Raw genomic sequence first — 15,117 nt, forward strand, 5'->3', positions numbered from 1 at the left:
AGCAGGCAGTGGTCACTAGGATGGAAAGCAGACGCCGCCACAGGGGACTAAGATGGTGACTTTGGTCCCTGGATCACTTCAAGGGACTAGAAAGGGACAGAGGCTTGGGGATTATGTTTTCATTTGAGCTTACAGCCTGTTCCAGCCCTAGACCAGGGGATAGAGCTTGCATCCCCTCGATACCCCCAAGCTCTGACCTCTCCTGTGATTAATGAGCTGACGATTCTGCATCGATAAGGAATTAACCTGGAGCCCCTACCCATCAATAGTCAGGAGTCCAGGTCCTGGCCCCATCCCCCCCAACCCGACAAGAGCTCCAGGGCCCCTGAACAGACTAACCCCACACTGCTTCACAAAGCCGTAGCCAAGTCCTTTTCCCCACATGGCTGCCAGGAATTAACCCCTTAACTGCCTCTGTTCCTACCACCTCATCATCTTCCCCTCCCTGTACATGCGCAGAGACAGCAGCTGTTTATACTGGTTTAATCCATGTCAAATGTAGTTTACAAAGGGAAAGGACAAGTACCTTTTTATAGAATATACAGACACAGCATCACACCATGGGGCCCACAGGGCAGGGGAGACCACACTTTTCCCGGGAAGAGCAGCTCTAATCCCAGGAAACGTTCTCTGCGGAAGGCTGGGGAGCCAGAAGCACCCTTGTCCAGCCCAGTCTCAGCCCCTGCTTCAGCTCGGTTCCCACGCCTGTGCCTCCCCCCTCCCCCAACTCCTTACCAAGAGCCCCAGGAGCTAAGACTAAGGAGAGGATCACGTCCCTTGGGGCACACGCCCCACGTCTGGGAGAAGAAATATACACCACTGAACAGCGAGCACATGGGAGAGGGGAGGGACCGGGAGGAGTGAGGCAGGCACCCCGAGGCGGATGGGCCGAGCCCCCAGCCAGCCCTCAAGGAGGCGCTGCCTCCAGGCCTTCTTAACAAAAGAAGAAAATCATACAACCAGGGGAAGGGGAAGGGGCGAAGGGCGGGGAGCTGTCCCATTTATACACAACATTGTAAACATACACGGTCTATATTACATGTGCTTCAGTCTGGTGTTTGCATGTCTGTCCGTTTGGGGGCTGGATCTCAGGAGCCCTGCTTGACAATACTCCCCCCACCCCCACCTCCCTGCCCCACCCTGGGAACAGAACCCGGAACAGGTATGGCCCCCAATCTTGGTGGGAGCCAGCAGGCAGGGCCTGGGCCTCAGCCTCCATTCTGGCTCCAGAGTCCTGTGTGTGTGCGTGTTCATGTGTGTGCATGTATGTACATGGGGAATCTGTGTGCAAGTATGTACAAGGGGGCGTCTCGTCGCAGGTGGGGCAGGCGTGGCGCTGGAGGCAAGGCCTGCTTGGGGTGGCCGGCTCACAAGTAGATTCTCCGCAGGTCTCCGGGCGCTGTGATGGTGTTGCACTGGGGGCAGAGCTTCTTGGCGCCCTGCGGGGAGAATGGGGTGGGGCGGGGCCCTCTGGTTAAACCCCGGCCCACACATTTGATCGCGTGCACCCGGGCCTGCAGCCATGTCTCCCTGCACCCAATGTGTGCCGGGACTTTGGACTGGTCCTGTCCACGAGGGCTGGGGAGGCCTGGGCAGCCTCTGTGAGCAGGCAGGCACGCTCCTGTGTTGGGGGGATGCCAGGATCAAACCGCCTGGCTAGGCCCGCAGCGGGAGCCCCGGTAATGAGAACAAGGCTGGGTCCAGCTGTGGCTGCCGCGGCCCTAACGAGATTACACGCGGCCTTTGATCAGGACACAGAGCCCACGTCCGGGCCTTTTATTGCTGTCTCCGGGCGACATTTTAATGGCTGCTCCTGAGCGAAGAACAGGGGCAGGAGCAGAAGGAGCTTAGTAATGGGAGGGGGAGGGGCTGAGGCCCTGGTCCTGCTTACCCACACCCAGCCTCCTCCTGACCGGGGATCTCACTGCTATGTGTAACACGGGGGCCCTCCAGGGTGGGGGCTGGGGAATGGAGCAGAGACCCCATGGCTGGGGAGAACTAGATAAACCGGGTGTGGGGGAGGGGAGAGGCTCATGAGCTTGGGGATGAATATCCTGGATTCAAGCTGTGGTCTGTGCTTCTGCTCTGCCCGCTCCTTGCTCTTCCTCCCCCCCAAGGCAGGCTCAAGCATTAGCATGGACATCTGGGCAGTAACCGGAAAGGCTACCCACTCCCAACCCCCAGACCACTTCACCAGGGTCCGCAGCCAGCACTCCTCACAGTGCACATGCCAACACTGGATGGACGTCAGGGGCATCGAGTATGAGTCCTAAGGAGAAGACCGGCAGAGAAGGGAAGGGTCACTCTGAGGCGTCCCATCCTCTGAAGGGCCCAGTTCACTGGGCAGAGACCCTCTCCAACCCCCAGGGAGCACTGAGGCCCAAGCAGGGACATGCGAGGTTCCCTTCCTCTCACCATGCAGATGAGGCATTTGTAACGGTCCCCACGAGATAGCTGCCGTTCAAGTTCCCTGACCCGAGCCTTCAGGGCCTCAAATGTGGTCACAGCTGAATCTTCGGTGATTCTGTAAGGAGGATGGCACAGTTGCGCAGGCAGCAGGCTGGCATCTCTAATTTGAACCTCCAGCCCACACCTTCCTTGGATTCCAGAACCACATGTACCCATGTCTCTTAGACCTCCCTGCTCCCCGATCCCACTCACATCCTAGATCCACAAACTCCACATTCCAGACCTGCGCCCCTCACCCGCCTTGCTCCTGGCACCTCCATCCTGGTGAATTTCTAAACCAGACACCTGGGAACCATTCACGAAACTACTCCTTCCCAGTCACCCCTGACATCCAGCTCCTCACATCTTTGGCATCTCCACTCCTTTCACGCTGCCACCTGTAGTTCAGGTGCTCATGACTCTGTGCATTACACCAACCCGAATGCCCCCTCTGCCTCCATTCTTCTGGCACCTATGATTCTGCAAGCCCGACCACTTCTACTGACATTTCCAACATTTTAGCGTCTACCTCAAAGTAAAGCTCTAGCAAACTCCTACAAGCTTACGAGGGCCTCCTTGGCCTGCCCCCACCAGCCATGTGCCTCAGCACCCTACCACATGCCTTGTGTTCCATCCACGTCCAATGCCGGAGTTCTTCCACACACCCCAGCATTTTTCACTCATTGACTTCTCAAGTACTTTCTGCTGCTTCTGGGTCACCCCACCTCCTAACTCTCTAGTTCCATCTCATCATTCAGGCCTAGTTCCCACCTCCTCCCAGAAACCTTCTCCAAGCCTCGGCCAGTACCACTGGTGGGGCTGCCCCTTTTGTGCTCTTCCAGCCCCTGTGCTGGACTTCACTACAGCAGTACAACTGCAAATGCCTGTCTCCTCTGCCAGACTCACTTCCCCGAGGGCAAGATGATCACTCCACTAATACTGACTCTGGACATCAGCCCCACTCCAGGCATGGGAGTATGAGTAAACAACTGCTGAAGAAACAGCTGGTCTAACCCCCAGGGAGAGTGAGAGATGGCGATCTGAGGAGGCCCACATAATCTAGGTCCCTGGGCTGGAGGTCTAGCCTACATCAACGGCTCCTAGCTGTTTCTTCCTAGGCATGTCAGATGTCCTGGTGGTCCTCACCTGTTGTCCAATCCCTGCACAAGCCCTGCAACTTCCTGAACTCTCTGAGCTGCGAAACTGAACAGGGAACAGCTCGGACAATTCTAAGGAGTGATCTTTCCCACCACTCCTAAAACAAGTCAAAAGAACCCGGAGGAGCTTAGAGGGGGAGGAATGTTTCCTGGAGGAGTAGAAAAGATGGTACTGGAGATGAGCTTCAGGGAATAATGACATAATACAAATAAAAGAGCTAAAATTTATTAAACACTTACTAAATGCCAGGAATTTTACCGAGGGATTAAAAATTATCTTATTTACACCTCACAAAAACCCCATGGGGAGATCCTAACACTCCCATTTTATATATGAAGGAACACTGGAAAAGACCCTGATGCTGGGAAAGACTAAAGCAAAAGGAGAAGGGGGAGGCAAAGACTGTCAGATAGCATCACTGCCTCAATGGACACGGTCTGGGAGACAGTGCAGGACAGGAGTCTGGCATGCTAGAGTCCGTCAGCTGCAGAGTCGGACACAACTCTACAAAGACAACAAAAGCACAGAAACTTAAGTAGCCTACCCAAGGTTCACGCAGAGCGGGGGAGATGGGATTCAAACCCCGGCAGACTGATTCTGGAATCAACCAGTAACAGCGTGAATAGCCATTACTCTAAACTGGCTACAACCAGGAGATAGGCCTCCAGGATGAGAAAACAGTGGGAACCAAGGCCAAGGGCCCCTGGCCCCATCTGGCTGGAAGGCTCACTTGTGGACAAGCAGAAGGTTGCTACATTGGGAACCCAGTGTCCAAGACGACCCCAGATGCCACAATCAGAAAGGGAAGTTTATCTTACACTCGACTTACAGGAAGTACTTGAGGATATTGGAGGAGGTCTGTAGAGGGTAAGAGCTGAGGTTTAGAAGGTGTACTGTCAGCTGAGGTAGAGTCTCAAGGGCGGTATGTGGGCTAGGACCATCTCCTAGGGGGTGGTCTGTCTTGCCAGCCAAGGGGGCAGCAGGCCGAGAAAGCCTGAAAGCTTCCAGGCAGTCTGACCCTGCTGGGCGTAGGTGTAACGGGGCATGTGAGGATGGTGGGAAACACTTAATGGGCAGCGGCAAACTCTGATCTCTGACCGTTCTCTCTTAAAGGGGCACCAGCAGTGACACAGAATGCGTCGCCCTGATGGCTGTGTCTCTGTATCAGAGACACTCCAGATCCATCACTCCAGCAGTCCATGGCTCTCTCTGCCTTGCCTCTTTCCAAGCAACCTGAGGAAGGCTCTGACTACAACTCCTTTTGGCACTGGTGGATTTCCTGGGAGCATCCCTTTGGCTTTCCAGCTCTGGAAAGCCTTTGCCACACTCTCCTTCCTCACACGCACTCGCACAGCTGAGTCTTCCCCCTGGCAGTCTGCCCAATGCGGTATGTGCCACCCACATCTAGATTGCTGGTATGTTCCTGGCAGGGAGACAAGGATGGGTAGCTATACTTCCTTCCTCTCCCAAGGACCAGGCTTATCCTGTGTGGTTACTTCAATGATTGGGAAACCAAGGCCTGGAACTGGGGGCAGCTTACCCCAGAGTAGAAAACTAACTCGAAAACCCTAAACCAGAGAATGAGCTAGAGCTAGGAAGGCAAAAGCCATGAGGTCCAGAAGAGCCATTTCCCACTCCCATCTCCAAGGCCACTCCATCCCCATGGTGGATCTGCTCAGCACATAACTGGCCTTTACTCTTTGCTCTAGTGAAACACCCAATCCTCCAGACCCCCGATCCAGGGAGGCTGTGAGCTATTCCAGAGCCCCTTGAAGGCATGGGGTGGAGAATTTCTTGGAAGAAGCCATGCATCCTGTGTTTCTCCTTCCCCTGGATGTGAAAAAGATCCAGGATGGGAACCCATAACGTGTCTGGGAGAGACGTCATGGGGACTGAAGGGCCAGACCCATCAGAGATCTCTGCACATGACTGAACTGGCCCCCAACTCATCCCCGAGGGCCCTGCCCACGGGTGCTCATGCTCACACAGGTGGGACAGAAAGCCCAGCTTCCCCAGCCCTCAGTGGGGTAGGACCACTGGATGGCCACTGGCTCTGGCCCCCACCTCCCCCTCCGGCGCCATCCCTGATTAATGATCTTGTCTTTCTGATTTATGAGCAGCCCCTCCAGATGAGGGTGGGTGCCCCTTACAGCCCCGCCCGCCCCGCTCAGCTGGAGTAGAAGAGAATTATTAAATAAACATCCATACGTCATTCCTCTCCCCCCAAGCTGGTTGCACCGAACCCGTGCGGCCCGCTCCGGCGCTGACACGGAGCAGCTGCGGTGATTCATGGGCAGCCGGGCCCTGCGCCGCGGCCCATACATCATGCCAGCAGCACTCGCGGCCCTGGCCGAGATAAACTGATCAACCACAACGGGCTGGAATGAATTTATGACAACACAAAATGGAGGGAAACAAATGGGAGGTGACCCTGGGCCGCCGACCCGGCCCTGCACTGGCCTGCAATCCACTCTCCTGGCAGGAGGCAAGATGGAACACTGGCCCTGGAATGAAGAGGCTGCCTTTTAACCCCGGGCAACCTACCCTTCAGAGGAGGGAGGGGCAGGTGTGAGGAATTAGGCAATGGCCAACAGCGGCAGCAGCTCCAGGCAGCCAGAACTGGACAGTGCCACCTCCTGGGGCCAGAACTGGCCCGCCTGGGCTACTGGAAAGGCAGTAAGGTGTGCTGCTGCTTTCGAGTCCTGGTGGCTTCTGGGGATCCAGGCCAGGGATGGCCCAACCTTGGGGGAAGTGCTAACGGATCTCCTTTGCCCCTGCCAGAGAGCGTGGGCTGAAAACTCCTACCAGAGTGATGAGACCCAATACTCCTGCCTAAAACCCACACTGCAAGCGCCACCCGGGACAAGAAAAATGAAACCAATTTAGCTCCCGATTAAGAAACAGAAACTGGAGATGAATCAAGTGTGCCGGCTGGGTTGGGCGGCCATACATCACATTCCCGGGGCGGAGGCCTCTGCAGCAGGCAGGCAGGCAGGCCGCCTGCTCCTCCCTCCACCAAGGCTCCCGGGGCCGTGGCCTAGTGATCAATTCAGAGAGTCACGCTCAGCACCAGCTGGGCCCCACTGCCGGCTGTGTGCCAGGGCAGCAGGCCTTCCTGTTAGCGAAGGGCCCCCTCCCTCCCACCAAGCTGCGGTCCCTGGAGTCGGTCTCCCTGCTGGCCACTCACTTCTCAATGTCGCTATTCTTGCAGGTCTTCTGCATGGCCTCCTGTTTGCTGCTCTCACCGTTGCTGGTGGATGGCATCTCTGCTGGGACAGAGAGGGGACTCACACTCTGGCCAGATGGGCAGCACAGGTGAGGGGTTGGGCTTGAATCCATCGCCACCCACCTCTGCCCCTGCTAACCTGGGTCAGGACTTACCATCACTGGCCCATTTAGAGAACTCAGGTGTGATGCGTGTGCTGGGAGGGCCACCACTAGAGGAAGGAAAGAGGAAGGACAAAGTGAGCCCCGAAGGGACAGCCCTGAGGGCGGGCACCGGGTGGACGCTCGCCTCAGGGCCTCCCTTCCCTTTCTCCCACCCGCCCAAGCCTGTGCCCACACTTGCTTTAGGACTGCGCCCCGCAGTGCCTCTCTCTCCTTGGCTTCGCCAGGCTCCTCGCCTGTGCAGGGGATGACGTCGGCCTCCGTGTATCTGGCAAGGTGGTCAAGGACAATGGATCCTAGTTTGTGGTGGGCCGTGAGGGTTGAATCCCCAGGAGGGCTGCCCCTGGCCCAAGCTGAGACACTGACCCTGGGAGTTTTGGTGTGGATGAGTGACTGGAGGTGCCTGTGACTTTTCTTATTCCCTCTGGCCTGTCCCACCAGTCCCGCCTTGTCCCGCAGGGCCCCAAGGATACTGTGGCTTCCCATACTCCAGAGTGTCATCCCCATCCACATCCAAGTCAGCGTCACTGTCCGGATTCTCTTTGCCGCTGCACATGACGAAGCCAGAGCCTGTGGGAAGCAGGGTGTGAGGAGGGCAGGGGCCAGCAAGACAAGGCCAAGGATCCCCCTTCTCTTCCCTAAGGTAGGGGTCAGGTTTGGGGCTAGGTAAGGCCCAGCAGAAACTTGGGCTTGGGGAATAGAGCGCGCTTGGGTGCTCTTGATTCTGACATTACAGTTCTTTTTCACTCTGCATACCTCAGCCTTTCCTCCACTGCCTGCCGCTCCATGATTTCTGCTCATAAAGCAGCCCATTCGTACATTACGTCAAGTCCTCAGGAGACACCTAGTCTAGGCCTGCTGTCCACCTATATTCCACATCTAAGAAGAGTGGGAAGAGGACAGACAGGTCTACAACCCCAACCCAGGACCTGGGCATCCCGTGTCCCACTGTCCAGCCCGGCAAGTCTACCAGAGGGGAGAGCAGGCTGGCAAAGGCCTGTCAAGAGCCACAGCGGAACCCTCAGCCAATGTCCTGATTTTGGCTGGCAGGTCCTTGCCAGCAAAAACACCAGGCAGCTGTTCAAATATTTGGTGTCTGAAGCGCCTGACATTAATTATTCATCCCCACCTCACTCAGCCCAGATTCCTGGACAAGTGCAGTTATAAAGGGATTAAAAAGGGACAGCCGAGGGAGGACAGGCATGCACACCTGCTTCTCAGAGCAGTCCCTGGAGGCAACCCAGCTGGGCAGAGGCAGGGCCAAGGGCGGGGCAGGCAGCTGACCCCACCAAGGTGTATCTGGCACAGCAACAGGCAGACTCTTGGCCAGGGGTGGGAGGGGTGGTGGTGATGCAAGGGGCTGAGTTGCTGAAGCTGCCCCAGGCCCACTCACCTGCTTTATGTTCTGACTCCCAGAACCACCCTTCCTGATAGCCCAGGGCCAGGGACCACAAAGCAGCTTCTCCCTCCCTGCCCCTGCCTTCTCCCAGTGGTTCTGATCTCGGACCACATCACATGAGCCAGTGGAGTAGCCCTGCTGGGGACAAAAAGGACTGAAAGCGATGGGATCTGGGGTGAGTGGAATCAATGCAAAGCAGCTCGGAGTTCTGCCCAATGATCTCAGAAATTTCTTGTCCATTCTTCCCACTTTCAGGGTCTTACACATTCACGAAGGCAACAGGCTTGTAGTAGGTTGCCAAGCTTCGTCCTGTCGCCACAGAGTCCTGACCCTTCTTTCCCCTGCTCCAGCACTGCCTGCGGCTCCTCACTGTGCCTGCGACCAATTCCTACTCTTAAGCCAGACTTGCTACGCTCTGGATGCCCCCACTTCTTCACCTTCTCTCATTTCGCTCCCTAAGTCCCACATACACAGACAGACTTACTCCACCTCCAATGTCACCTGTCTGTCTGGCTCATGCTCTCTCTCCATCTGGAATGTTCTCCATCTTTCAAGCCTGTTTCAAAAGCACTTTCTTCCTGATCCTTTTCTATCCTACACCTCTGGTTTCTGGTCTCACAACGGGCCCACCCATCCCAGAAGTAAGCAGCACCAGGGAAACAGAGAGCTTACAGGTACTGCCCTGCTTCACCCCTGCCCGCCAGTCCTCATCTGCCCTCTACACTGAGGCACAAACAAACTCAAGGCAGCAGGCGGGTCAGCAGCGGGGCCATTAAGCTGAGAAAACACCAAGTTACAGCTCTGTCTCCTATTCACAGCCAAGTGTCCTGACAAGCAATTCCCACCTTGTGGGTGAGTGGCACCTCTATAAACCCTGACAGTTTGGGAGACAAACTCCGCCATCAATCAGAATGTAGCCATCAGGTTCACTTAGAGCCTGCACCCCTCGAGCCCTGCCAAGCCCCCCGCCCCCCGCCGCCCAAGTGCATGCAGCTCAGCAGTCAGCCTCACATCTTCGGCTTGGCTAGACCCTGCCCAGCCCTGCCTGGTGGGTGCATGAGAAGCAAAGCCGAGAATCCTAGCACCACTCCTCAGCCCAGAGTGGCTCCCATGGCAAACCTGAGAAGATGGGGCACTCCCAAACTGCCAGGAAAAGTCCAGGCTTCTCCACACGTAAAGCAGCCCAGTGGCCAGAAGTCTTTATCTCTGCAGTCTCGTTGCCTGCCAGGCCTGGACCAGGTCTCTGTAGTCTGGTGGAACACAGCTATTTTGGTTCCCAGGGCCTGTGTGTTTTCTCATGCCCCTGGGCTTCCCTGGTGGCTCAGACGGTAAAGCGTCTGTCTGCAATGCAGGAGACCCGGGTTCAATCCCTGGGTTGGGAAGATCCCCTGGAGAAGGAAATGGCAACCCACTCCAGTATTCTTGCCTGGAGAATCCCATGGGCAGAGGAGCCTGGTGGGCTACAGTCCACAGGGTCACAAAGAGTCGGACACGACTGACAGACTTCACTTCACTTTCACTTTAGGCCTTTGTACTTCCTGTTATCTCTGCCTAGAAACGTCTCCCTCTTTGTCTATGGAACACATTCCTGCTCATTCTCCAAGTCTGACTCTTCTCAATCATGCCTTCCATTCATGGTGCCTGCACATAATAGTTGCTCTTTAAATACGTCCTGAATGAACTTGCTTCAACATTCTCTCAAACTTCACTGAACTCATCCTCCACCTGGCCTGACACTGAGGACGTTGTTTCCCAATCTGATTCCTGCGCTCAAGGTGGTGAGTACAGATGAGACTTCCCTAGACATTTCTACAGAGGGGCCCCTTCCGTGGTGTCCACCCAGGCTTCTGTACAACTCCAAATTCACATGTATTACCATGTACTGTCACTGTTGCTCATCAGATTAAAAGCCTAAGTCTGTGATCTAAGTGTTACTCAGCACAGAGCTGGCCAAGCCCACCACAGGTGCCACATAACACCCCTGAGCAGTGATGGCTAAATGCTGATGGTGCTGTTCCGTTAGGTGCTGGGAGCCCTGTGCCAGAGGCAGGCCCAGGCCTGATCAGCTGGTGGCCTGTAGAAACCTCTCTGGCCACAACCTCACTTCTCAGACCCCATCTCTCAGGTGGGCAACAATCTCCTTCGCCGACCACGCTAATAGGATGGAGAGCACGACATATCTTGTTTGCCAAGGAAAAGGCCTGCCTTTGGTCAGAGCAGCTGATTCTGATGCTGACCCCCTCCTCCAGCAGACAGATGTTGGGAGCCTCTCCCTACCCCTCAGGTGTTCAGAACAGGCTGCCACTGCCAATTTCACTCCTGTGCTGCCCCAGCCAACTCCAACCTCCTTCCCAGCACATTAAACTTTATTTTCTTAATGAAATGTCACTTGCTGACTTCTGGCAGAATCATAATAAAAAGAAACAGCCATAAAGCCATTTTATGCAGACAGGGCCCCCGCCAGCTTGCCCCCCTCCCACACATACTTTGAGAAGGCTCCACAGTCATTTTATGTTCTCAGCTGCTGGAATATCCCAAGCCAGTACTCAGAAGCAAGATGGCACAGAGAATGCCTTCCCAAGCCTCTGGCTCCTGTTCTGTGAAGCTCCAGAGTAATAGGCAAGCTGCCACTCTGGCTGCTCCTATCCAGGGCAGGGACTGCCTTCAGACCCTGCAAGATGACCCAGAGCACGCTTCAGTCACTGGGGAGTCCCCTTGTTGTGGCTCAGACCCATGAAGGGCTGGGTGCTCTCCACAGGCAGACTAACCCTGATGATCAGTGATGCTCAGCAGTGGGGGCCTGGTCTAGGGAGGGCGGGCAGTTCAAAAAAAACCTCTTCCCTCCAAGTGGATACTTAGCAATAGAGAGGGAGAGGGTTAAGTGCATAAATGATAAGCAAAGCCTAAATTTTATAAAAATGTCCCATCTCTCATAAACTCATTTCTTCTTGGGTCATCACAAAGAGAGAAAGAAAAAAAAAAATCAGCGTTAATTTGATCAATTGATCAACTGATCGATTGTGAAACTGGAGATGCCCACTGACTAGGGGCAGTAACGTCCTGGAACTCGAAACCACAAAAAAGGAGCCATCGATTTCCTCACCTGCTGTTCCCAACAAAACCAAAGCCCAGGGAGAAAGGCGTCCTGGGGCCTCCAGAGGCCCGTGCTCTCCAAAGGAGGGGAGACGGGGGGTGCGCAGCAGCAGCTTCCGGAGAGTTTTACACTGGAATTAGTTACAGATGCAGTTACGGTGTCTTGTGTAAACGCCATCGATTGGGGAGCTGACAGTCTGGGGAGCTGCGATGCGGGACAATCAATCGGCCTGCAGTGTCACCTGCCACCTCGCTGAACAGTTGACAATGCAATTATCCAGTGTGGAGGCAGGGAGTTGGCGTGTGTCAAACGCACTTAGCCACTTTCCGGGCCTCCTCGATAACGCGTTTCATTGCCTCACGTCAGGAGAGGCGCAGAGAGACAGACGCCGTTTAAAACCATTGATACTTGCTCCTTCTGCCTGTACTCCCTCTGTCCTGGCTTAACAATTGTGTTTCCAAAAGGCGATTAAATCCCCGTCAGTTGCCACAGGGGACAGAAGGTGCCCTGCTCCTTGCCACCCCTCCTTGCTCCTCCCACCAAACAAGTTCTAACTCAGGGTGGTAAGGAGGTAGAAAGCGGCAGCCTGGACACACTCCGTTCCAAGACTGCCTCCAGCAGTTGGCTGTTCTAGCACCTGTCACTGGCTATACCAGGCAGCAGGGTTGCCCTGGGGGACATTTTGAGAATCTGGGGCTCCCATCTTTTGGAAATCAACATGCAGAAGGAGGCAACAGCTAAGGCCAGGCCAATTTCTCCAGGCCCTGACTCACAACACCTCTCAACCCCTTGACCCACAATCTGGCACTGAAGTTTTACCAAGCAACAGCCAGTTAACAGATCTGCGCCACAGCTGCCCCACCTTTTCTCTCCATGGTATCTCATTCCAGGCCACATGGAGCCAGTCTAAATTCAAGGCAAGAACTCAAGTAAGATGCAGTCCCTAGGCAAAGATCGGGGCAGGGCAGAGGCCTGGACAGTGGGTTCTCTTAGTAGCGTCCCTGTCTCTACCCTTCCACCTGTTTGATTCAAAGGGGCTCAATGCTGGATTCTAGGGACGCAGTTCCTTCCAGGGCTGAAAGACTGAGCTGCAGCACCTTCCACTTGCTGTTGCCTCCTGGGAAATCCCTCCACCTTGTCACCCAAAGGCCCATTACATCACTGTCACGTCATCTGAAGCCAACTGTTCCATGTCCTTTCTCCAGCCTGTCCATCCCAGAGATAATGAGCTCTAGGCTCCCTAATCCAGCTAAGTGAACATTCACTGGCAAACAAGACAGGGGAAGGATCAAGGCTCCCATCACAGGTCTCTTGTCCGAGACCAGGAGTTGGAGACAGGCAATGAGGAAAGCCGGGCTCATTTGTCACACACCTTCTTTGACTACAGGCAGGCACGGGTTTGTCCCCAGGGGTTGTATAATTGGTTCCCACTGTGGCCCAACCTAGAGGCCCCTTGCTCTGCCTAGGGCTGGCATGGGGTGCCTGAAGAGTGTCTTTTTCCCCCCGATGCTGAACTCTTTTAGGGAAATGTTGGTGAAGCACTAAGGTCTGTGCGCCACCCTTTATGCAATTATAACTGAGTGGGCAAAAATAGCACTAGCAGGCTAGCAAACCCAAGGTTCAGACAGGACAACCCACACCTCACGCACACAGCCCAGGGTGTCCCCTAGAACTGAGAAGGCCACCATGTTTCCTAAACAAACGTTTCTTTCAAACTACTCTCTTGAAACCTTTCATTATCTCTTCTTTTAGGCTCTTGAAGATCCACGTCTACCTGGACCTATCCCAGTCCTTACCTGTTCTGTCTGATCCTTCATTTGGTCCTACAATACCAATTCCAAGCCCTCCCAGGCCTGAGCTCTCTGGGTCTCAGTAACCACAGGTCCCATCTCCAACGCCCATTCTCCTCAGTCAAGTATCCCACCAAAAATTCCTGCTTGTTCACTGGCTCCGCGGCACACTACTTTTGAAGGAACTCATCTGCTCCACCAGACCAGCCCCCGTTGGGCCTGGTGGGAAGCCATGCTGAGGACGAAGGGGCCCTGGTCTGGGAGGAGGGATAGGTGATGATCAGATACAAGAACTTATGTGCAATTCTTCAATTCTTTCATATCTAACAAGGACAGCAATCTCTGTTCTGTCAGCACGCACAGTGCGGCTTAAATGGGCCTCGCCGCTCGCCTGCTCATCTTGCCTCTGCTCCCTCTCTCTGAAGTCGGCCGGGCAGCTTCTTCAACTGGCGTTATCACTCCCTCTAACCGGTCTTGGCAGGCAATCTAATTCCTCCTGAAAAGGTCACCGCCATTTTAACTGCCTTTCAATCACATTAAGCACGCGCTGCCCGGCTTGCGGCCCAGCCCGCCCGGCGGGCGATCAATGCGCTGCACTGACACCAGGCCGCCTGGCGGGGCCACACCCAACCCCCCAAGAGTTGGGGCCTCTCGGTCCTGGCCAAGAAGGGTAGACTGACAGATGGCCAGCTTCTGCAGACAAGGTTTCAGGGGCAGAGGCGGTCAGGATCAGCCAGGGCCTCCTTTGATAGCACCCCCCTACTGAGGAGCCTCAGCCTCCTCCGCTCCACTGCGCCCTGCTCTCTGCCTCGTGGCCCCTGCTGATCTCGCTGTAAAACAGCCTTTCAAGTCTGTCTGTCTTTTGACTGCACTAAGCTGTTTAAGAGGCGGCAGCAGCTTCTATCAGGAAAGCCGGAGCAATTCTCTGCAGATAAAGGCACCTCCGGCCCCTGTTCCCTCTTCAAGTCTCACTCTCATTCTCGCTCTCCAAATCGCTCAAAGAAAAACCCCCTTTGAACTCCTCTCAGGAATTCTTGAAAGGAACAACCTCACCGTGTAAACACTCAGGGAAAACTGACACCCGCTCAGGGCTGAGGAGCCCCTCACACCCGCTCTGCAAGTAGGTCCCAGGGCCTGGGAAGTACATGGTTGTATGAGCAGGCCCCATGCGGCTTCATCTTCCTAAGCCTTGTCTGGAGCCCAGAAGCCATCAGTAACCTGACCAAGAAGTTGCCACAGCAATGGAAGACATGAAAATCTGCAGCCACCAAAAGAGCGAACTCAGCGTGGCATCCCGGAACTGGCGAGGGACACCTGTGAGTACAAGTCACAGGATCCCTGGCTTCGGGGCTCTCTGGGCCTCAGAAACTCTAGGACAGGACCAGAGGGAAATGGCAAATGGACATTCTCTAGCTCAGTCCTCAGTTTGGTCTGATTAACCTTTCTCATTTACATTTTGCCAATGTGAGAAAAGACCCGAGGCATAATGCCACACCTGGGCCTGTGGCCTCTTCATGGAGCCAGTTTGCCCTGGATGGCACTGTAGGGACCACTTCTCAACACCAGCCCTAGAAGCATAGCCCCAGTGAGGCAGAGACCCTCCTCTCAGCTGCCGCGATACTCCCAAGGGACCAGACACAGCACTACTCCCAAGGGAGTTGCCCAGAGAACTGGAGGCAGATGGGAAGCAGATTGGCTCACTTAATGACCACAAGCTGCAGTGCCAGCTGTGCTTGCACAGAAAGAGAGATGAGCTGGAGGCTGGGAGGCAAGACAGCTCCCCCTTCACCCTGCCCAAGGCAGGAAGCATCAACAAGAGGACACGCTTCTTGGGTTCCTAC

The 15,117-nt window shown here is 55.1% G+C and overlaps 1 protein-coding gene and 1 long non-coding RNA gene across 9 annotated transcripts in view; one reads left to right on the forward strand and one right to left on the reverse strand.

The window, feature by feature from the left end:
• Positions 1-467: 467 nt before the first annotated feature.
• The window catches only part of RNF220 (ring finger protein 220), a 262,276-nt gene continuing 247,626 nt past the window's right edge, over positions 468-15,117 (reverse strand). For 5 of the 8 annotated variants that reach the window (XM_040231303.1, XM_040231299.1, XM_040231302.1 and 2 more), the window contains 7 exons: positions 7,467-7,563; positions 7,175-7,261; positions 6,988-7,043; positions 6,794-6,872; positions 2,416-2,524; positions 2,195-2,269; positions 468-1,439 (listed from right to left, as the gene is read on the reverse strand). In XM_040231303.1, coding sequence (XP_040087237.1) covers positions 1,368-1,439; positions 2,195-2,269; positions 2,416-2,524; positions 6,794-6,872; positions 6,988-7,043; positions 7,175-7,261; positions 7,467-7,563 — 575 coding nt within the window. In that variant the 3' untranslated portion in view covers positions 468-1,367. The other 3 variants (XM_040231304.1, XM_040231305.1, XM_040231301.1) reach the window with 2 other exon arrangements.
• LOC120856260 lies at positions 7,563-10,768 on the forward strand. Its single transcript, XR_005719415.1, has 2 exons — positions 7,563-7,636; positions 10,416-10,768. It is a non-coding gene; the product is annotated as an uncharacterized LOC120856260 (long non-coding RNA).

This window comes from Oryx dammah, unplaced genomic scaffold (genome assembly GCF_014754425.2).
Source record: "Oryx dammah isolate SB20612 unplaced genomic scaffold, SCBI_Odam_1.1 HiC_scaffold_28, whole genome shotgun sequence".
Lineage (NCBI taxonomy): Eukaryota > Metazoa > Chordata > Mammalia > Artiodactyla > Bovidae > Oryx > Oryx dammah.